The 25,004-nt window shown below is 30.8% G+C and overlaps 4 protein-coding genes across 5 annotated transcripts; all 4 read left to right on the top strand.

Moving 5' to 3' along the window:
- Positions 1-480: 480 nt before the first annotated feature.
- Positions 481-2,850, top strand: LOC144839296 (uncharacterized). The gene is made up of 4 exons (XM_078694613.1): positions 481-832; positions 1,108-2,240; positions 2,487-2,622; positions 2,846-2,850. The coding sequence occupies exons 1-4, from the start codon at positions 559-561 to the stop codon at positions 2,848-2,850; spliced, it is 1,548 nt and encodes a 515-aa protein (XP_078550739.1). The 5' UTR covers positions 481-558.
- Positions 2,851-2,904: 54 nt separating this feature from the next.
- On the top strand, positions 2,905-6,324 carry LOC144839881 (fibrinogen-like protein A). The gene is made up of 3 exons (XM_078695451.1): positions 2,905-3,053; positions 3,859-4,120; positions 5,878-6,324. Exons 1-3 carry the CDS (start codon positions 2,931-2,933, stop codon positions 6,123-6,125), a joined length of 633 nt encoding a protein of 210 aa, XP_078551577.1. The 5' UTR covers positions 2,905-2,930; the 3' UTR covers positions 6,126-6,324.
- Positions 6,325-10,186: 3,862 nt separating this feature from the next.
- Positions 10,187-13,454, top strand: LOC144839859 (fibrinogen-like protein A). 2 transcript variants are annotated; one of them, XM_078695424.1, is made up of 4 exons: positions 10,187-10,667; positions 11,407-11,543; positions 11,925-12,189; positions 13,112-13,454. In XM_078695424.1, the coding sequence occupies exons 1-4, from the start codon at positions 10,373-10,375 to the stop codon at positions 13,357-13,359; spliced, it is 945 nt and encodes a 314-aa protein (XP_078551550.1). In that variant the 5' UTR covers positions 10,187-10,372; the 3' UTR covers positions 13,360-13,454. The 2 variants fall into 2 exon arrangements, with proteins under 2 accessions (XP_078551550.1, XP_078551549.1); XM_078695423.1 differs by having other exon boundaries at positions 10,187-10,687; positions 11,424-11,543.
- A 1,112-nt stretch (positions 13,455-14,566) lies between these two features.
- Positions 14,567-24,779, top strand: LOC144839884 (uncharacterized). The gene is made up of 7 exons (XM_078695455.1): positions 14,567-14,706; positions 17,848-17,919; positions 19,100-19,207; positions 19,574-19,725; positions 22,047-22,104; positions 22,252-22,374; positions 24,532-24,779. The coding sequence occupies exons 2-7, from the start codon at positions 17,905-17,907 to the stop codon at positions 24,595-24,597; spliced, it is 522 nt and encodes a 173-aa protein (XP_078551581.1). The 5' UTR covers positions 14,567-14,706; positions 17,848-17,904; the 3' UTR covers positions 24,598-24,779.
- Positions 24,780-25,004: the final 225 nt, after the last annotated feature.

Genomic DNA, 25,004 nt, shown 5'->3' with positions numbered 1-25,004 from the left:
AAAGTTTTACAAGGGAAATTCCTTACAAGTTATTAATTCTTTTAAATATTTAGGTATAGTATTTAGCTCTTACGTCTATAAGTGCCATCCACTTGGCTTGTGTAGATAATTTATCTTATCAAGTCGACATAAATATGAATATTTTTATGTCGATATAGATGTTGTCATGGCAAGATACATTCTCTTGTCAAGTATCATGTATAGTTTTATGCGTATTTGCGTTTTAATAGATTAATTTTAAAGTCACCGTATTAATAGACAAATGGTGTCTTGTACCACCATGGAACTAATACAATGTATTACTGATTGTCAAGAATCATTCACAATAGGCTTACTTTTGGCCTACGCAAAGCAATTATATTTTTGTATGAACATTTCGAAGAAACTTCACGTGTGTTTCCATGTTTACTTTGTCTCCATGACTACTTGTTATTAGTTAATATCATGTATATTTCCAAAGTGTTATACTTTGATATTTGGATGCATGATAGTCTTAATCACTGAAAGTGTTCAGGGGTTTAGCTTTATAAACTGAAATCTATCAATTACATTCGAATTATGAGTAGTGGAAAAGAAACAAATGGAAACACAGACGTTGAGGCAAGCACTATTTCAATTCCAGGAACGGCTGACGATAATACACCGGCTGAAATAAGATGTGGGGCAACCAAACGTTTTGTCGATCAAGATGTGAAGCAACAAAATACGTCAGGGTGCAAATCGTTGATTGAAGAACATATGGCCATTATTGTAGGAGCAGTTATGTTAATATTAGTAGTTGTTGCAGTCACTGTCACGTTGTGTCTTCTTCTCATTAACTCAACTTCCACTGGTAAGTACTTCTTGACTTTCATCTTAGCGTCCCGCTTTTTCCAGCCTCCTGCGTAAATGGTTCGTGCTTGGTACTATGATGAAGAACGTTTTGATCATTATCATTAGTTTTCTCCCTAAAGTAGAGCTCTCCTCAAACTGTTATTACCGTATGTTTAATTAAAAGTGATTATACAAAAAAAAAGGGGGAAAATATGCCAATATTTTTCAAAAACTCATTTCTAAAAAGTCGGTCAGGAAATAGTGTTTTTTTAATATATTAAATTTTTTCTGCAGAGTCAACTACAAAGGCGATTGGTACAACCACATCCGAGGCATCAAGTGAACTTGACACGTCCAACACGAACGGTCTTGAATCAACTAACCAAACGACATTAAGGTCGACAATCATTACACATACATCAACTACAGAGTCACCTACAACGGCGAATGTTAAAACACCTGAGCTAAGTACCACGTTGACAAATGAAATGTCTACGTACAAAACAGATCTTCCTAAATCAACAACACCGATAAGTACGACTATAATTCAAAATTCACCAACGGCAGAGTCAACAAAGGCGAATGGTACGGCCACACCTGAGTTACCAACAGTTAGTGAACTTGACACGTCCAACACGAACGGTCGTGAATCAACTAACCAAACGACATTAAGGTCGACAACCATTACACATACATCAACTACAGATTCACCTACAACGGCGAATGTTAAAACAACACCTGAGCTAGGTACCACGTTGACAAATGAAATTTCCACGTACGAAACAGATCTGCCTAAGTCCAAGACGAACGGTCTTGAATCAACTAACCAAACGACATTAAGGTCGACAACCATTACACATACATCAACTACAGAGTCACCTACAACGGCGAATGTTAAAACAACACCTGAGGTAGGTACCACGTTGACAAATGAAATTTCCACGTACGAAACAGATCTTCCTAAATCAACAACACCGATAAGTACGACTATAATTCAAAATTCACCAACGGCAGAGTCAACAAAGGCGAATGGTACGGCCACACCTGAGTTACCAACAGTTAGTGAACTTGACACGTCCAACACGAACGGTCGTGAATCAACTAACCAAACGACATTAAGGTCGACAACCATTACACATACATCAACTACAGAGTTACCTACAACGGCGAATGTTAAAACAACACCTGAGCTAGGTACCACGTTGACAAATGAAATTTCCACGTACGAAACAGATCTGCCTAAGTCCAAGACGAACGGTCTTGAATCAACTAACCAAACGACATTAAGGTCGACAACCATTACACATACATCAACTACAGAGTCACCTACAACGGCGAATGTTAAAACAACACCTGAGCTAGGTACCACGTTGACAAATGAAATCTCCACGTACGAAACAGATCTGCCTAAGTCCAAGACGAACGGTCTTGAATCAACTAACCAAACGACATTAAGGTCGACAACCATTACACATACATCAACTACAGAGTTACCTACAACGGCGAATGTTAAAACAACACCGGAGCTAAGTACCACGTTGACAAATGAAATTTCCACGTACAAAACAGATCTTCCTAAATCAACAACACCGATAAGTACGACTATAATTCAAAATTCACCAACGGCAGAGTCAATTACAAAGGCGATTGGTACGACCAAACCCGAGTCCAACACGACATTACGATCGACAACCATTACACATACATCAACTACAGAGTCACCTACAACGGCGAATGCTAAGACAACACCGATAAGTACGACTATAATCCAAAATTCATCAACGGCAGAGTTAACTACAAAGGCGAATGGTACGGCCATTATATGGCAAATTGTTTTATCATTGTGTTTGATTAATATATATACTTGCTAACACATAGAGTAATAGGAGGGAGAGTTCTATTTGGGGGTTGTAACTCAGATATAATTCAGATCAGCCAAATTAAAAACTAAAAATTGAATAGAAAAATTACCTTAATCTAGTGACAAAATAGGTCAAAACTATGAATAATTTGATAATGAATAATTTTGTAGCATAACACTTTATTTTGCCTAAAATATATCAGAGATTTTTTCCCCATCGTTATCACGTCAAACTTTGTACATTTTAGAGTGGTTTATGGGGTACTGTGGTGACACTTCACAGTTTTATCCTGTGAGTGGTGAATATGTGATACAACCAAGTGATGGAGGAGCACAAATTACTGTGTACTGTGATATTAGGGAAGATGGCAATTGGACGGTGAGTATATACAGTAGGCAACAGTTATCAAGAGTAAACCCACCTTTATTTATTATTCTATAACACACAAACAAAAACAACAACATCATCATTACTGTAAGGATTGCCAGGGATCAGTGTGGACAGAAACATTTATTATAGGGTCAAAGAGAAAAACTCACTACAAAGAATTGTTAACTTAAGTTCTAAATTAATAGGTTGTCAACTTCGTAGCTTATCTTCTTTCTGTGACATGCAAACTCTAGAAAAAAGTAGAGCTATTCTAAAAAATATTAACCATGCCTTGTTCAGTGATTTCGAGCTCATGCCTCATGGGCGTCGCTTTCGATGCCCGGCATGTAGAACAAACCGGAAAAGGAATTCGTTTTTTCCAGTGGCTATTCGACTCTTAAATTCTTGAACCTTGACTTTTTTTCTATTTTGTACTGTGTATTGTGATATTTTGTATATTTTGTAAGATCATTTTAATCCAGACCTTTTTATTTGAATTGCCCCGTGTGGGATGATTAAAGAATTTTGAATTGAATTGAATTGAATATTATTTGGGAGGACGTTACAGTCTGAACATTGTTGAAAGGCCAATCATTATATACTAATGTTTCAAATCGTGCAAACTAAGAACCAAGAAGCAACTTAAGTGTAGTCAAATGGTACAATATATTGTCATAGTGTACTGTAGGCCTACCTTAGTCGTAATATTACTGGTCAGGTTCTCGTTTCATTCATTTCTATTTACTCCAGTTGATGGGCATGCTATCACTGTTTTAGTGAAGTAGAATATAGATTACTATCTTTTCATTATCAGGTGATACAGAGAAGACAAGATGGATCAGTTAATTTCTACCGTAATTGGACAGAATACAAAGAGGGTTTTGGAAACTTGAACACAGAGTTCTGGCTTGGTAATGAACAGATCAACCGTATAACATCTAACGGCAGTTTTGAGCTCTTAGTAGAGATGACGGACCACTTGGATGTAATAAAGTTTGCAAGATATTCTCACTTTGGTATTGGTCCTGAGGACTCTAACTATACGTTGACAATCAGTGGATACACAGGAACTGCAGGTTAGTGCATTCAATACATTTTTAAAAGAAATAGGTTTTTTAAAACTACTCGTATTAAAAAACATGTACGTTAAATCAAATTATGTTTTAAAATTACAAATAACAAATTATAACTCTCGCCTCTTGTTAAAAAAACTGAGGTTTTTTGGACAAGTAGTTCTTGAGAAAATGCAATTTCAGTTTACTTTTGAAAATTATCTTTTAGCACTTACCTACCAGCCCTGTTAGATATTTTTATCTGAAAATAATACTAAAAAGGTCCAGAATTGGGACCGTGGTCCGGATTGCCTTTAAAATTTAATGGAGTGGTCCTTGACGACATATCTATCTGTATTTTCATTTTAGTAAAGATTTTGTAATAACTTTTTGAGGAATCCTGCTAAAAAACAGACACACAAACAATCACACGCGACCTAATATACCTCATTGGCGGATGTAAATGAGGAACACATGTTAAAATGTAATACAGTACTAGTATTCGATTGTGGCACATGCAAGCGAAATCGGACATAAGTCGCATTTGTAGATTTGTAGAAACAGCCAAAAACATTAACGCCCGTATTCTTAAACTGGACTTTAGTCGTAGTTCGACTTAAAAAAGTCGTAGTTCAAGCTATTACTTCAAATTCGATTCATAAACGAATTAGTCAAAGTTTGCAGTTCGACTTAATGAAGTCGAGCTTTTAGTCGAGTTGCACACGTCTGGGTAACAAAGGCTATACATTGGCCAATGACAAGAGAGTATTTGAGGAGTAGACGAAATTTTGCGCATTGATATCACTTTCCATTTTCTTACAAAACTTTTTACGCATCAGGACTATATACATGAAAAATAATTTTAATCGTTAATTATAGATCAGTATTAATTTAACAGTAAAGTACTTTTGATTAACAACAAACAAAATCTTCAAAATATATTTAGGAACCATGGCGGTACGGTAACTTTCATATTTTCTAGGCCCCCAACAAAGTATGATCGCGACGAACCACGCAGTTCATAGCGTGACAAGAAAGCGCTAGGCCCCCTAAACATTCCATCGCGTGGTGAATTTCCGCATAAGTTAAAGAAATAAAAAAATATAACTACTGCCAGTAACTACAGAATTATAGAATTCTCTACCCAAAATAATTTTTATTGTAAAAATCAGACAAAACACCAGGAATGACACTCCTTGTACCTTACAATAACATACAGTATAAGCTAGTCGCACATTAAAGTTATTTTGTAGACAGTGGTCCCTAATCAAGGAGCCAGTGATAACAACTAAGGACCACTCTGATTTCAAAGTAAATATAAATAGATCTGGTATACAAAATAAAGTTAAAGAAATTGAAATTGAAAATAAAAATCATAGTGTGTGCTATATACTCTAGTACAGTTTCATATAACTTGTGTTTTCTTCTTTCTTCTTCATTATTAAATGCATTGCTTTTATAAAGTATAATAACTCTGACAAAACAAAATATATAAAATAAAGAATATATGATATAAGAATAGTTAATAAAAAAAAAAAAAATAAATTTAAAAAAAACTATTTATATAATTGTGCTATGATTTAATTTATGGCCCACATAAAATTAAATCAATTATAAAATATATTACAAATTTTAGGGTATATTGTATATTATTATTTTTCCTTTTTATATATCAAATATCTTTTATTTTATAACACGAAGAAAAACAAATATTTAAAAATGAATGTTAATTTAAAGATTTATTAGTAAACTGAAGATGACCTAATATTTTGTTTGTGTAGGTGACTCTTTGGCATACCACAATGGTCAACAATTTTCAACGTATGATAAAGACAATGATAAGAGTAGTAGTAACTGTGCTGAGTATCGCAAAGGTGCTTGGTGGTACAATGCCTGTCATCTGTCAAACCTGAATGGCCTTTACCTTACACCAGGTACAGATGATTCGACAAGCACCCACTGGTGGCATTTCAATAATAAAAGGAAAAGTCTCAAGAAGACAGTGATGATGGTTAAAAGAGCACCATAAGAGAGTTGTCATGATGCATACCTGAATGGGCTTTACCTTACACCAAGTACAGTTGATTGCAATTGCATCAACTTGTATACTTTTGATAGAGGCCTTAAGACAACAGTTATGATGGTTAAGAAGGCAGCATAAAAAAAAATCAGAATCAATAATTATTGAATAATTTGACTTATGAATAATAATAGTATTAATAGGAAGATTCCTCTTTGTTTCTTTTAAATATCATTTGCTTTATCATTAAATTATTAATTTATTATAATAAAAGCTAGTTATTTAATCAAAATGTTATAAAATTAATAGTCAAATAATATTTTCATATTGTGATTTGTTTAAATTTCTTTTATAAAATTATTAACTTTATTATTATTTAAATTTAGTAATATTATTATTCATTGTGTTTAGTTATTAATAAATAAAATTGATATCTAATCAAAAATCAGTATTTATTATATTTTCATTAATAACAATTAGTAGTTTAATCAAATTTTAGGAGTATTTTCAGTAGATATTTGCTTTAGTTTTTAAGTGATGTGTTGAATCTTGTTTTAAATGATTAAAAATGAAATAAAAACTTACAATGAATGTAGGCCTACATATTATACATCTTATTATATTGGTTTTTATAGAAATTAGTGACATAAGCAAACACAAGATGAATGTTGATGTATTTTCCAAGGTAAAGGTGAAAGTATATAAACATTAAAAATCAAAAACAAAATTTAAGAAAAACTCAAACTTTTAATGTATAAGAGTAAAAAATGATATGATTTTTTACGATATTATACGATATTGTTAACAATGTGTTATTAATCATTTTTTGTGAATCTCTATGTGTGAATTTTAACTTTTATTAAATGCTTGTTATTTGAAGTTTGAATGTAGTAGGCATTTTGTATGGTTTTGTATTGTTATAATAGTGCCTCTTTAAGTCACCTGTACTGCAGCTGTAGTAAAGCTGTTAGAGTTACCCTTGTAAAACAAATATAACTAAATAAAATAAATAAATACAAATTCAGATATGTATAAAAAAAAGTCAAATATACAAATTTAATATTCACCAACTGATGTTAGGCACGGCACTGTGGCTGCTCTGTGTCCATAGAGGGCCTAGTCCATATTTTCTCAATTTAGGATTCAAAAATCTAATTAAATATGGAACTACTGTAGGCCTACTCGCAAACACTAGTTTTACAACACTGTAAAACTAGTGTGATTCGCATTGCTACAGCAACATCGCCCTCTATCAATACCTTTAATTGATAACCCCACCCAATGAACTACTGTATGTATATTGTAACCGCTCTACACACAACACAAAAGATTATCGACTTAGGGTTGAGGTGAGCGGGGTTCGAGTTGATTGGGGCAGCGGCACTAGACACACATAGATAATAAATAAAAGAGTACAAAATAGTTGGCTTATAGTAGATATGTTATTATTCTAAATCGTAATACAAATTATACAATATGCGACTTATAATTAAGTATGCTTAAAGATTTAGATAACAAGTCAAACTTAAGTTTGTTGACAACTGGCAGTGGTCGAGCTTGTCCCCTTTTTGGTGTGGTAAACCCGTTCGAAGTTTGATGCTTTACACTCCACCGATTCCCTCGTCTGTTAATAAATTACAAATTGTAGGGTATATATTTATTATTATTATTTTCCCTTTTATATCAAATATCTTTTATTTTATTTGTAATACAAAGAAAAACAAATATTTAAAAATGAATTTTAATTTAAAGATATATGAGGTAAACTAAAGATTTAATATTTTGTTTGTTTAGGTGACTCTTTGGATTACCACAATGGTCAACAATTTACAACGTACGATAAAGACAATGATAAGAGTAGTGTTAACTGTGCTGAGCATTTCAAAGGTGCTTGGTGGTTCAATACCTGTTTTTATTCACACCTCAATGGGCTTTACCTTGAACCAGGTACAAATGATAACAAAGGCATCAACTGGAATGCTTTTGATAGAGGCCTTAAGACAACTACAGTTATGATGGTTAAGAGAACAGCATAAAAACTCAGAATCTGTAATTATTGAATAATTTGACTTATGAATAATAATAGGAATAACGAAGATTCCTCTTTTGTTTCTTTTAGCTATTATCCATTTGGAATTATCATTAAATAATTATATTATCAAATAAATCCAAATGTTACAAAATTAATAATCGAATATATTGTCATATCACTTCACTGTTTAAACATTATTAGTAGGCCTATTTTAATTTGTAGTGATTTATAACAACAATTATTTTTAATTTAATTTTTATTTAAATTTATGCTACAAATACATATATAATAGTAACATTATTATTAATCGTTTTTAATTACAAAATAACATTAAATTGATAATAAATCAGTGTATCCTTTCATTACTAATAAATAGTAGTTTGTAAATCTACTTTTAGGAGTATGAATTTCAGTCTTTAAGTGGTTTGTTGAATCTTGTTTTAAAATTTATTAAAAATGAAATAAAAACATACAATGAATGAAGATGGCTGTTTTAAAGATATTAACAATCAAACAAAAAAACTTCAACATTGGATCTTCATAATAATTGTTTGGAAATCATAAATTTACTCAAATTATGTTTCAATTTATGCAAATATGAGAGAGTTTTATTCAAATATATTATTGACGAAATAAAAATTAAAACAAATATAACATAAAGCGCGTCTTATTCAATACATATACTTTCAACAATATAGATGGATATAACGTTTTATTATCATTTCGATTTCTCGACTTCGATTTTTTTCATTATATTTTATTTTATTCGTGATTATAATCGATGTAATAAAAAGAAAAACGAAATACATCACCAAAGGGGTTACTACGAAGAGAATGTGAATTTATTTATTATCGCAAGACACAAGCTTCCTCAAGTTAATAATGTCGTTTATCAGAATTGTTCAGCTGTGACGGTCCATCTGAATGGACTCGGAAAGACTTTATGACCAGGTGCGGGGAAAAAATGTCTATTGATCATACATTCCAATAATTTTCAATCTATAGTTTCCCCTATGTTTCATATTTATTGGAATTTATTTGTGTCACATGATCTTGTTGAAAATAAGCACTTTCTTCAGTCATCAGTGGGGTGGGGGGAATTAAGCCATTACTTGTTAATGAAAACCAAACTGTATGATTTACCCTTCAAACTTGAAAATTGTGATACCATTAGATTTTTGACTTGAAAGCTATGTAAGATATTGTTGCTGTAGAGAATTGACGTGGCTGTTTAAATAATGTTTGCTTGTCAGTCATCAAAAGAGATTGAAACAGCCAATTCAATATATGAAAATAATTATTTGTTTGTTTAATACATCTTCATCACATAATGAATTATATAGTTCGTAAATTCTATACATATATATGTAATTTCTTGGAGATAAACACGTTTTCTTATGTTTTATGTCTCCTAAAAGAGATTCAAAGAGTCGAGTTGATTTAATATTGGAAAATAAAACAAATTATTGATTGCAGTGGCCATATATTTATATTTTGTGTTTACTTTTATTTTGTTTGTTTATCCAGACTACTGAAATTATTCATATTATTTAATATTTTAACTGGTCAGACTTTTAGAGATGAGAAAAAGAAATTACACAGAAATTCATGATTATCACCTCAACATTACATCAAATGTACCACTTTTCTGTCTGCAATCAATTTAATTTTTCAATATAATTTTTTTTTGTGGTGGAAATGCATACAGAAAAAACAAATTGAAAAAAGAAAAGAAGATTCAATTGGAATACGTAAGACTTGCAAATAAAATATTATAACTGGACACTCCACGCATTATGAATTGTTGCAGGTATTGAATCAGATCAGGTGCTTCTCAACAAAACAGAAATAATTTTAAAAAGTGAAATACGCTAGAGCAAACCAAAGTTTTAGAAAGTAATCTTTATTTTAAGTATTGTAATTTGTACACAAAAAAATGCGTCTAAAAAAACAAATAAGCATGTATATCTTCATGATTGTTCATACATTATTATGTAAATCATATCTTACACTCAGCATTTTGATTGGTGCACACTGAGTTGTCTATTGATGTGGTTGGATAATGGAATATCTACTCATCATATACATATAAGATGAAAATATAGTTCGTACCACAACGTTAAGAAACTCATTCAGGCGTACGTCGAGTATTTGAAGGCGAATTGTAGATTATAGTCGCACGGTAACCGTTTCATTCGTTAATACATAATTCTAAAACGTCGAAATGCTAACTTCAACTTTAATTGTCTTTCTTCTGCCCTTTGTTGTCAGTGATCTTTCGATCAATACATATGATTATACTGTTATCCTAGAGGGGCATGCTCTTAAAGGTTGGAGTTATGAGTTAAAGAATATACACAAACTAAATTGTTTGCTGGAATGTTCCAAGAAATCTGATTGTTTGTCGGTCAACTATAACCAGAAGGATCGTGTTTGTCAAATCAATAAGCAAATACTGGAAACATCATCAGTTGAAAACAACATAATTCAAACGTTTGAATTTTGTTACATTGAAAGGAGTAAGTATACAATTTGCAAACTTCTATATTAAATAAATTGATTCTTTATATGGAGGTTCATATCAATGATGATTGGTAGTGATATTTTGTTGCTGTTGAATTTGCCTAGGAAATGTTCTCTTTATTTTCATATAATTCAATAAAAAGTGTTCTTCAAGATATTACAGTACATTTACCAGGATTAAATTAAGCTACTATAAATTCAAACCAAATGATGAACGTTTTGTATAGACTACATGATTTGGTACTGCGCGTTATAGGCATATCTACCAAGCCCATGGGATTATCACCTAGGGATTCAGTTGTGTTTGATGGTCACCTGGAGACTAAATTACTAAATTATTATTATTAAAATTAGAAAATGTGCACATTAATGAATTGTATTAGTTTTACAATTGAAAATTGAATTTCCTTTATAAAAGATACAAACTCGGTGTGGAGTTGTGGCTTGGTGGTTATGATGCTTAGTTAGCACTCCAAGGGTCTTGGGTTCAAGTCCCGTCACATGACAGGATTTTTTCTACGGACAAAATTACAACTCCACCCCAAAAGAAGTAATAAGACTTTGTTTATGTAGAGCATCTTGTGTTACATATGTTTGTCTTGTGAACCTCTGAGGGTCCCTAATGATCAGCAATTGCTGGATAGATCACCCTCATTAAATATGGTTATTTTTCCTAATAATATAGGGCCTACCAGTATTTTTTTAAACATCAACTTTTTTATTTTTTTATTTTAGAGAGTTTTATGAGGGACTGTGGTGACATTTTAAAATATAATCCTTCTGCTGTGAGTGGTGAATATGTGATACAGCCAGGTGATGGAGGACCAGAGTCTACTGTGTACTGTGACATGAGGGAAGATGGAGGTTGGATGGTAAGTATACAGTACCGTAGGCAACAATTTATTCAAAGAAATTAGAAGTACTGTTAATCCAACATCATTGCCGGGCACAGCTTAATAATTTTACTAAAACAGTGCCAGGGACAGAAAACACTGAATATAGAGAATCATTGTAACACTTTGGAAGCCTTTACACGGCTATGGAAACGTTCAAGTTGACAATTATGTTGAAGTGTTAACAGAAAGACCAATCATTATATACTAATGTTTCAAATCGTGCATACAAAGAACCAAGAAGCAAATTAGTATTACTGGCAGTTCTCATTTCATTCATTTCTATTGACGCTAGTTGATGGGCTTACCATCACTGTTTTAGTAAAGTAGAGTATTACTACAGTATCTTTTCATTATCAGGTGATACAGAGAAGACAAGATGGATCAGTTGATTTCTACCGAAATTGGACAGAATACAAAGAGGGTTTTGGAAACGTGAACACAGAGTTCTGGCTTGGTAATGAACAAATCAACCGTTTAACAGCAGCTGATGGCGATTTTGAGCTATTGGTAGAAATGACAGACTACTTGAATGTAATAAAGATCGCAAGATATTCTCTCTTTCGTGTTGGTACCGAAGAGTTTAACTATAATTTGACAATCAGTGGATACACAGGAACGGCAGGTTAGTATATCTTCAATACATTTTTACATTAAAAAACACATTTAAGTAAAGTAAACAAGCATATTGTAGAGTTTCTTGCATTTATCACATTTAAAGTATAATAACATTTTTAGAATTTCGACTGCTTAAATAATCATAGTTAAATCATAAAGACATAGCTTCAGACATGTACTGTAGTTATTGTAGTAATGTAATAAATATTTACATATTGAATATATTGTATTCTATAGAATATATATATTTATTTTTCTATCATTTTAAGAGAAAATGGCATTCTAAATCAAGTACAAATGCCGACGAACGAAATCATTGCACGAGGTCTGCAGTAGAATACTTTTGACATATTCCCTTATAGATCAACACAATTATAGAATTCTCTATATAGAAATTCAAAATAAAAATCTCGTGTTTTCTATTATTTAAGCGCATTGCTTTTAAAGTATAGTAACTCTATGACCAACAAAGTCTTCATGTGTAAGGTTTTAAAACTGAAGTTCCGTGTACATATCTGGCTCGTGTGCACTCTAAAGAAACCGGATCATCTTTCAAGAGTGGGTGTAGGTGTTCTGGTGCATTCATCCTCTGTCGTTGTGGACAGACGAACGGGCGCCGTTTGGTGGAAGCACTCGACACGAAAAGACACTTATGATATTATAACAGCTACAAGAATTTAAAAAATTATAAAAACAATAATATTTATAATTGTGTTATGATTTAAGTTATGGCATACAATTCTTTTACAGACAAATTTAAATCAATATAAAATAAATTACGAATTGTAGGTTATAATTGTAAAATTATTATATTCCCTTTTATATATCTTTTAATTGATAATACAAAGAAACACAATTATTTAAAAATGAATGTTAATTTAAATATTTATGAAGCAAACTAAAGATTATCTAATATTTTGTTTGTTTAGGTGACTCTTTGGAATGGCACAATGGTCAACAATTTACAACGTATGATAGAGACAATGATAAGAGTAGTAGTAGCTGTGCTGAGTATTACAAAGGTGCTTGGTGGTACAATGGCTGTTGTGACTCAAACCTGAATGGCCTTTACCTTACACCAGGTACAAATGATGTGACAAGCACCAACTGGTATCATTTCCATAATAATAACAACAGTCTCAAGAAAACAGTTATGATGATTAAAAGAGCACCATAAAGAGAGTTGTCATGATTCAAACCTGAATGGGCTTTATCTCACACCGGTACAGATGATAACACTGGCATCAACTGGGATAACACTTTTGATAGAGGTCTTAATAGACAACACTGATGATGGTTAGGCCTAAAAGAGCACCATAACAAAATCAGAATCTGTAATTATTGAATAATTTGACTTATGAATAATAATAGGAATAACGAAAGATTCCCCTTTTGTTTTTTAGCTATTATATACATTTGAAATATCATTAAATAATTATATTATATTAAATAATATAGCTAGTTATTTATTCTATATGTTATAAAATGAATATAGTGATAGTCATATCACTTCTTAATTATTAATTAATATAATATATTAATATGATATTATGTTTTAAATATATTAAAAATAAAAAAAAACATTGGATCTTCATAATAATTGTTTGGAAATTCACTAACTAATTTACTAATTTATTTAAATATGAGGGAGTTTTATACAGATATGAATACAAACAATATACATACAAATATATTATTCACCAACTGTTCTAATACTACACACGTGAGACAAAGACGATCAATTATTAATTACATTCTTAGTGCATGTACAGAGGTAATTGGCGAGTTACTCGATGTTGGATGCAGATGAAATAAAAATTTTAAAAAAATAAATAAAAATGGCCTTCTATAACATAAAGCGCGTCTAATTCTTTAATACATGTACTTTCAACAATATAGATGGATATAACGTTTTAGTATCATTTCGATTTCTTGATTTCGATTTTTACTCTTTCATTATATTTTATTTTATTCGTGATTAGCCTATAATCGATGCATGAAACAGAAAAACGAAATACATCACCGTTTGACGTTTGACTACACGGTCCATCTAATCTGAATAGAAAGAAATTGACAAACGCCAGGTGCGGGAAAAAAAATTTCCGTTGATCATACATTCCAATAATTATCAATCTATAGTTTCCCTTATGTTTCATATTTGTTGGAATTTTATTTCTGTCACACGATCTTGTTGAAAATAAGCACTTTCTTATCAGTGGGGGGAATAGTTCACATTACACAGTAAAATCCCTATTCTTTTGTACACAAATGTTGTAATAGAGAGGCATTTTTAAATACTATGAAAAATAAACGGTGTGTTCAAAATGGCGCCCTCTGTAGTTCTCTTTTTCGTCGCGCTGGCTACACATGTAAATAATAACATAGGCTGCTGGGCCTGGTTTGGGGCTTAAAAAGGAGAGTCATCGATTCTTTTTAATCTTATGTATAGCTAATATTAGGAGTGTATTTTCAATTAGGTCTTACAGAAAGAATCAGACCTCCTCTACTAGACTACTCATTTTTAGTAAGTATAATTAATTACTAGGGCCTAGGCCTAGGCCTAGGCCTAGGCCTAGCTAGGCCTAGGTAGGCTAGCTAGGCCTAGCCTACTACTACTACTACTACTAGCTAGCCTAGTACTAGGCTTATGAATAATAAGCCTAGGCCTAGTCTAATAAGCGACGTATGTAGTGTAGTATAGGCCTAGTAGAATAGGGGGATCAGGTGCCGTTTTCGGCCACCTCGAATTATATGGACTATACCATTATTATGATAGGGGTGTGGTGTATTATGTTTTATGTAGAGAAGGGTGTCTATTGAATGGGAAGACAATACAATTGTTCTGTTATGTAACCTACAGTACAAACTACAAGGAACAATACAAAACATCAAAAACTAGCAATGCATGTACTTTTTATAAGGCATGTTATTATTATTAGGTACTGTGTTAGGGAATGCCAAGATTTTGTAACAATATTACTATATTAACTAAAGATATTTTAAATAAAACAAATTTTATAGACAAATTTAATCAAGAACCATCTACTAACTGGATAAAGCCATTTAGGAAAAATAATAAACAAGTTGATCATAACGAGTGGTTTTCAAAGGCCCAATGCAAAACAACGTTGATCCTAAGAACAACCTCATAGACAATAATTTAAGTATGTACTGGGATAATTTTAATTGTGGATCTAAGGAATTAAAACACCACTTTATGCTAGACAATTTATTCACTGAAAATGAAACATTAGGAGAAATCTTTGATTTTTATTGTAAAAAATATTTCATGAAAGCATGGGTTACTCTCAACTAATTGATTAATAATTATAGTAAACAAGCTACAGACATCTCTATGAGGATGTATCTGTAAGTTTTATTTATTTATTAGGCCTATTCTGTATTTTTGTTGTTCTGTTTTTATTTTTGTAGTTATATATATTGTACAATTTACGTATTATGTATTTTCATACAGATCTAATTAATTAATTTGTTCACATTTTTTTTTTATGTTATGTATTAGTATTTAGAACTTTGTGGCTTATGTTATTTGTAATTTTGTCTGTAAATTGGATGCACCATTAACTGATAAATGTGTGACACTGATATAAAGGTGATTCCTATGAATAAATAAATAAATAAAAACTATATAAGTAGGTATACTTACTTATTATATATAAAAACTAAACTAAACACTACAGTATAATCAAAATTAAAGCATATTAATTAAATACTAGGCCTATGTTTTCCTATCTGGATTTAAACACTTTAAATTTTAGTACAGTCGGATTCGAAATTAGAAAATCTTAAATACTACAATACAATCGGAATTAAAACATGTTACTACAGTACTGTACAATCGGAATTAAAACATCCTAAATACTACAGTACAATCGATATTAAAATATCCTAAATACTACATTACAATTGGTTAAATTACCTACACTCTATAATGTTGTAAAATATGTAAAAGAATGTTGGCAAATGCATTCTAATCGGCCCAATCCTATCGGTAGATAAATCATATTTTTTATTTGCAAGGGATAAATCCCAACAACATGGATTTAAACCCAAGAACCTGGAATCTACTGCTTGAGGAAACTCGGTTCTTTGGGGTAAAGCAGGATATTTGTACTATAGAATGTTTATGTTTTACTAATCAGTGATGTTCTATTTGGGCATATTGTATATTGGGCTAGGAATATCAGTAAGGGAGATAAAGACCGAATTGAGAAGGTGCTGAGTAAAGCGGGGAAAGTAATTGGTTTGTCTATGCAAATGCTTGACTCGTTCTGACAGCGAACAGCTTGCCGATGTATTCCATGCTATATTGGAAGACACCAATCATCCTCTTCATGGCGACATTATCAGCTCCGTTTGCTTTCGCTATTATAACGTTTTGATGCAAACGTTGTTCAATTAGAACATGTATTTCTACACAGAAACGTTTAAAAACGTGTTTAAAACGTTTTAGAAAAACCAAACCTAAAAACATGCAATGTCAAACGCTGTGTTTTCTGGGAACAAAATGGTACAGATTTATTGACAAAATTATAATGTTTATTTGTTTTACTGATTACCTAATAATCAGTATGTGATAGATCTTATTAAATGTACTACTGTTAGGTAAATTATATTTTTTATTTGTAACTGGAATAAAAACTTTCTTTATATATTTTCTGTATCTATAAATCCGTAAAAATTATTCAATATACACCTTAGGGAATCCACCTAATATATTAGGGGAAGGATACCTAAAAATTATATAGAAATAAAGAGCCATAATATACTGTATTAACTTGAAAACTTGAATTTAATTCTACACCATGCAGGGCGTAGTTGTTTTCCCTTTGTTGCTGAAACATAATGCACTAAACAAAAGAACAAAAGTAGCAGTATTTTAACACATTAACACACTCAATTAATAAATGGGACACCCCTATTTTCCCATCTTTTTATAATGGTATAGTCCATACAAGTCGAGGTGGCCGAAAACGCTCGCTCCATGCATCATACATGGTTTGTGGCGGTAGCCCTGCTACTACTAGCCTACTAATCTATACACTACCTAGTATAAAGTGTAAATTATACAAAATATGATATTTCTAGAGTTCTAATTGCACTTTTTAACAATAAAACCTAAATTTTAGCACCATATATATGTAAAAAAATGATTAATATCGACAATTTTACGTTGCTGCAGGGCATACATAGTAGTAAAGTAATAGTTGATGCATTACAGACATATTGATGTATTGAACTCAGTTCCTTTTGTAATGCAAAGTTTGTTGATTATTAAACATTTTATAGGTCTATATCTCTCTAGAATTGAGGTTTTATTGTTGAAAATGCAATTTTAGAACTGTAGATATATCATATTTGTATAATTTTACACTTTACTATTTAGGTGGACGCGATTTAAAAAAATTATTTGAATGTATATGTCCATGTGGAGATATTATAACTCCATGGTGGATATTTCCATACCATTGGTTGGCTTATTGTAATTTGTATATAGTCTGATAGATAATAAAATGTACAGTAGGCCACCCTAAACAGAGCGTCACTTTGATTTTAATTAAAAAAATATTTGAATGGACACCAAAGGCCTATTGTAGTTTTCATAATATGCTAGTCTACTATATTGTTTTTTTTTTAAATATAGAATTTCAAGAAGCACCTAGCCTACTGTAGGCCTGAGTAGGGGTAGCAGCAGCGCAATATGGGAGATGATAAGGTATGTAAATCCTATACTAAAGAGAGATCAAAATTTGCTTGAGAAAGTTCAGCAAAGAGCTACTAGGATGATTCCAGGATAACGTAAATTATCATATAAGGAACGTTTGAGGGTATTAGATTTACCAACTTTAATTTAAAGATGCCATAGAGCTGACATGATTCAAGTTTTCAAAATTATAAATGGTATGGAGTCTGTCTCAAGTGATTTTTTTTTTAATTAGATGTCGATTTAAGGACCCATAGACATAGGTATAAATTAAAGTTTCATCGAGCAAAGTTAAACTTGAGAAGGAATTCTTTTTCGTTTTTAACCGTTCAAAGACGAAAAAAATCGATATAGGACCATATATGATAGTATTTATTTTTACATTAAATGTAGTTTGTTAAAAAACATGGGGATTTTACTGCAATCCAAATTCTTGCAATTCTCCACCAAATTAACAAACCAACCAGGTCAAGTGTTTCTTAATTGAATAACTAATATCAGAAGAATTTGAAGTTGAAAATACTGGTGACCACCTGAAATTACAAACAATATTACAGTTTATGTACAGTTATGGCTGAAAGTTGTACAGTACATAAAACATGGGATCCGTAAAATCCAGGTTGACCTTAAATTCAGGTTGACCTTAAATTAACCCCAACAATTTGTTCCTAGCTAAAAAAGGCTGCAGTGTTTAGCTATATACTGTAGCTATAGTAAACTAGACCTACTTATTATTATTACATTTTATTTTTTATTTATTTTTTTTTTATTGACTACTTTTGAAACATTTATTATATATACTTTTTGAATTATTTTTTTCTGGTGGAACTTAAAGCCCTTTGGGCTTATTTATGTTTCTCAAACATATATAAGTGCATTCTACTTTTAAAAAACAAACTTTCATGTTATTACACAATGATGTATCTTATGAAAATTGAAATTGAGTACAAAACAATACATTAGTAAACATTTTATAATATCATTTTATAATTAATACGTACTACAAGGGTATGTAAAATGAATGTTCTAATGTATGTATATTATTAAGTTTATACGTGGAGTTTTTTTAATCCATGGTTTATAATTAAAAGTTATATATTAATATTATTATATTTTATATACTCCTCAACAATCCTATGTCCATAAATGTATTAACATTTTTTATACACATTTCTCCTGTCTGTAAATACAGCCAACAAATTCTGACCCAAAAGAGAAATTTAAACCTCAGAACAGGAAGAAACTAAGTCAACGAGAAATCAATGCTCTTCCACCAGTACAGAGGAGTAAATATCTAGCAGTGAGTATAATGCATCCAGCATTTGTGGAAGATTAAGTGATCATATTTATATCCTATTCATGTGCATTGCATCATGTTCAGCTGCGATGTAATTGGTTGTCTGTCAGGCACAGATTTAGACGGGGCTAAACAGGCTTTAGCACCCCCTAAAATTTAACTTTTTAAAATAAAATAATGACTATTTTTATTTTTCTGCAACGTGACGGATCGTTTTATGAAATATTTAGCCCCCACTAATCTATAATGCTGGATCCGCCCCTGGTTGTAGTCTTTGAGTTTTTAGATACCATACTCCCAAATTGCCAGACACATCCCAGATGTGTAATTACTCACTTTTTTATTATTCTTATTTTTTTTGACTTTTAGTATGAAGAACCATCAAAAAATGCCCTGGAGGCAATATCTAATTCTAAAAAAAGAGTCCAGGAAAAACAGAAGAAATTAAATGAAAATGAGAAAATAAAAAATGAAGTCGATGTAGAAAAGGAACAACATAGTCAACTTATAGGCCAATTAAAGTAAGAATTTTATATATATTTTTTTTACTCCATCACAAATACAATGCAAATACTCAGATAAACAATTCAAGTAATAATGTTTTTTATGTTTTCTTTATAATTATATTTGTGCAATTGTTGGTAGCTTCCTTACTCCATCACAAATAAAATGCAAATACTCAGATAAACAATTCAAGTAATAATGTTTTTTATGTTTTCTTTATAATTATATTTGTGCAATTGTTGGTAGCTTCCTTACTCCATCACAAATAAAATGCAAATACTCAGATAAACGAAAATGGGAAAATTTAAAATTTGGTTGAATGTAGAAAGGAACAGCATATATCAACTTTTCAAGATTATATATTTCCAATTGTTGGTGGTGTATAGATTGCTTACTTCCTTTCAAATACAACGCAAATATTTAAAACCCAGCTTATTGCTTAAGTACATTAACTCATATCCAGTGGCGCAACACAGAGGCATGAAGCCCCTGCTTTAGGAAAACCTAAGTGGCCCTCCAGTGCTGAGGTCGCAGTTGTTTTTTACCATTTTTTGACATATTTTACTGCCTGTTTTTCACTCTGGGCACTGCTCAAATGTTTGAAGTTTGTGTTATTGTATAAACTTGTTACCCGGACCTATCTACAAGCTTTGATTTCTTGATTTCAGGTACTTTATTAATTATATTGTATATTATTAAATATTATTGTACTTATTATTATATATTATAGTACTTATTGTATTTGTACTGTTTTATATTCATTAATTGTTGGCCTCTCTTGTGCAAAAGACAATGCATATACCAACTGAACAGTTAATGACGGCCTGATGTTCTCATTCATGAGAACAGCTAACAAAACAAGTACTGTATTTAGTTACAACTTACAGTAGTATAGTACTTAAATTACAGTATTATACTTATATAATTTATATGTAAATTACAAACAGGATGAAGCAAACTTTATTATACTATAATAAATATATACTACAGTATATAATATACAGTACAGTATATTATACAATTATTACAGTATAATTATTATTATACTTTATACTTACATATTAATTATATTATAGTAATATTGTATTTGTTACAAGTGGAATAAATCAGTATATATTATGATTTGTCTCAACAATTTCAAATCATGTTTTCTGCAAACTATTTTACTATACTGTAGAGCAATTTATACCTTCATGCTTTAGATAATCAATTCTTTATCAAATCAGTTTTTGTTTTACTATTAAAGTCAATATCTGATTACATACCCTAATTATGTTACCACGCACTTAATGCCTTAGTTACATTTAAGGGTAGAAATCTGATCCGTTCAAATTCTTAAATATCATACTTTATGATATGATTCAAGTTTTATGTTTTGAAAATAAGTAGTTTATTCAATAAGCTGGTAGATATGCAGGAATGATGACTTAAACACCTGGATGATACTTTCATTGTCAGTTATTTTTCGTCTTTTTACAAAATAATTTTTTATTAAATGAATTAATGCTACAGTAGTAGAATAGAATATTTTAATTAACTAGATAATCAAAGTTTTCGTTTGTCTTTCTTGTGCTCGTCCAGTTTTTATTGTAATATAATAGATTTTTAACGTACTTTAAATGACATTTTGAACAATATTGATCTACTTCGTTGATATACAGTATATTTGTGCAATGGAACAAATAATTTCATTCAGTAAAAGAGAATACTGTATTTTAATATAAAATGTGGTAAAATAATAGTTATATTGCCTGCATCTTTGGAAAAAATTCCATAACCTTTGTATTTAATATGGTTGTTTTTGGCTTTTTACCAAACAATTAAACCAGTCAGAATTTGAAATGTTCTTCTATCATAATTCATATTATATTTCTTTTGTTGAAAATGGCACCCTGATATTTATCATCCAATTCCCATTATCAAAAATTCCTCTTTTGTTCTTCACTAGTAACAATAATTAATTAACACAATATGCTATTGTTTAATAGTGAAGAGTATCTATGAAACACTATGTACATGAATGTGTGTATTATTTTATGGGTTAAAAAGAAGTTGATTTAGAGCACCAACAAGTCATAACAATTTTGACTAGTCTTTTAATTTTTAGATTAATTTTTTTTAATTAAATTTTAATTAAAGATAAATAAACAAATCAAAAGCTCCGCAGAAATTTCTTTTTTTCTGGCTGTTTTACTTTAATCATTTTGATTTAGCTTTTTGATTATTATATTTGTTTTTCCATTGAGATGCAGCAACTGATACCCACATCATTGCCATTTTTAATAAATAATATACTATATCATATTATATTTTATTAATTATGACTATTTTATTACAGAGCAGCTGAGGCTAGGAATCGGTTACGTGTTATAAGACTAAGATACCAAGCAAATAGGGTGAGTTCTTGATATTGCCTATGATATCATCATAATATCATCATTATGTTATTACCTTATTATCATCATGATCGTCATAATTGTAATGGTAGCAAAAAAATGTTAAAAAATAAAAAAATACAGATCAAGCTTAAATTCTTTTTCTAGGCCCAAGAAGTCAAGCATCTGATATCGTGTCAACCCACAGCAATTAAGGCTGTCCGTCTGCAAGTCCTAGTACCCCCTTACCCTGATAATGACAGCCCAGGAGATTCTCTTGATAAGCTCCAAGTAAGCAATATTTTTAATAATTTATAATTTTTCTTTTTACTTTTATAATTATGAACCACCATGTACACTTTTATCTAGAAAAACATTTGTTACTACAACTTGTTTTTTCTCTATTATAGTTTAAGCATAGGATGTTACAGTATTACTTGATATATATAAGCACTCGAAAACCCTGTAAAATATTAGTAAAATTCTTAGTTTTATTGATAATGTTTATCGTTTTTAGAATATACTCATACAGTTGTATGGCACGCTCACAGACATTCTGAGCTTTACTACCGCGAGGGACGCTGTTTCTAACCTAATTGCCCAATTATCAGCTTGCTGTATAGGATTAGTTCTCAACACCATATTGTATACTCTAGTACCCTGTACTCTTATAACATCTTTCTTTTGTAGACATCAAACTAACATAGAAAACACACATACACCCACGCCACCAAATCTTGATTTTAATTTTCAACAACACTGGCCTAAATATAGTCATTATTTTGATGACCCATATTTTCAAGCAAACCATACTGTGTTTTTTTAAACATTAATCATTCAATAGCTATATTTAAATTAAAAATAGAAGTGATTTTCCACATGTTTCATATCCATTATTAAATTAAAACACTAAAGCTAGTGCATAGGACATATGCTATGTTTGCTATTAAATGCTATCACAAAGAGAGCGCAAGCTAATTAGTTTATATAGCTCCATATGTAGTATATATAATGTGCTTTTCTGAATTAACACATAAAAACAATTCTCTAATTTAGTAATCAACAGGTTACATTTTGAATATAAAAGATTAAAGTATTGTTTAGTTTGGTTTTTATCTATTTTAGAATTACCAACTCATATCATCCATATTTAAAAAAAAAATCATAGTTTTTGTAGGTTTTGGTGTTTTTTATTTTACCACCTTTTTAATTTGCACTTTCGACATTAAAATAATTTTTTGCTACATTTTCTGTGATTGTTCAGTGCTTAGAGGCACCATTTTGCGCTATATTAAATTGTACATTATTATTATTTTAGAATTACCAACACACATCATCCATTTAAAACCATAGTTTATAGGTTATTATTGAGTATTTGTCAGTTTTATAATTACCATACAGGTCTCATCAATTGGAAACCATAATTTTAGTAGTTGTTGCTGTTTTTTGTCTTAAAAATTACCAACATACGGTTTAGCATGAAATTTGTTTTTCTCCTCAGTATTTGGAGACTCTACTGTTATAAACTACACTAGAATCCTTTAGTCCCCTTCATAGATCTGCTTTTTGTTTGTTTTTTTATTTTATTATTCTATTCAAAATAAAAAATTTTTTTTTATCTTTCATTTCTTTACTATTTTAAGTGACTTAACTATATAAAAATTAAACCAATAATAATAATTATTATATTTTTACCTGCTTATACATTTCTTTAGCAACCTTTTTTGGGGTAATCATACACACTGTTTTATGCAGTGACTGCCTCATAAACTTCTACATTAAAACGATTAAAAAAATGTAGTTACTGCAGTAACTGCAGTAGAATAACGGTTCCTAATGTTCTTAATTCAACAGCTTAAACGTGTTGTTACTGCAGTAATTGCAGTAGAATAACGGTTCCTAATGTTCTTAATTCAACAGCGTAAACGTGTTGTTACTGCAGTAACTGCAGTAGAATAACGGTTCCTAATGTTCTTAATTCAACAGCGTAAACGTGTTGTTACTGCAGTAATTGCAGTAGAATAACGGTTCCTAATGTTCTTAATTCAACAGCTTAAACGTGTTGTTACTGCAGTAATTGCAGTAGAATAACGGTTCCTAATGTTCTTAATTCAACAGCGTAAACGTGTTGTTACTGCAGTAATTGCAGTAGAATAACGGTTCCTAATGTTCTTAATTCAACAGCGTAAACGTGTTGTTACTGCAGTAATTGCAGTAGAATAACGGTTCCTAATGTTCTTAATTCAACAGCGTAAACGTGTTGTTACTGCAGTAATTGCAGTAGAATAACGGTTCCTAATGTTCTTAATTCAACAGCGTAAACGTGTTGTTACTGCAGTAATTGCAGTAGAATAACGGTTCCTAATGTTCCTAATTCAACAGCGTAAACATGTTGTTACTGCAGTAATTGCAGTAGAATAACGGTTCCTAATGTTCTTAATTCAACAGCGTAAACGTGTTGAAGAATTGCTGGAAGATGAGAAGTGTTTAACGACGGACAGAGAGTTATCATGAATTACTGACAATGAATCAAGAATTCTGAATCAGAAACACCAAATCAAACAGATGTATATGGATATGTTTATTTATTCAAAACACATATTTATACAGACTGCTCGTTTACAAACCAATACACTTATTACTTCATAGTCTGCTTAGTGTCACCTTTATGCAAATAAATCAGGTGTACCATTCTTTCTTTCTGTGTAAATTTACTTTTTGTATTATTCATTTGTTTATTATAGTACATACAGTATCGGTATATATGTGTATATATATGCAAATGAAGGTAGGTGTCATTCGAGGATAAATCTAACATTTATGAGAAAGTTATTGTAATTTTATAAATGAACATTATTGAAAAAAAAATTCAAGTTTACATTTTAAGTATTTATTCAAACAAGACAGATTTGATCTGAAAA

This window comes from Antedon bifida, chromosome 4 (assembly GCF_963402885.1).
Source record: "Antedon bifida chromosome 4, ecAntBifi1.1, whole genome shotgun sequence".
Classification (NCBI taxonomy): domain Eukaryota; kingdom Metazoa; phylum Echinodermata; class Crinoidea; order Comatulida; family Antedonidae; genus Antedon; species Antedon bifida.
The sequence above is the reverse complement of the archived record's forward strand: the minus strand, read 5'-3'. Positions and strand labels throughout refer to the sequence as shown.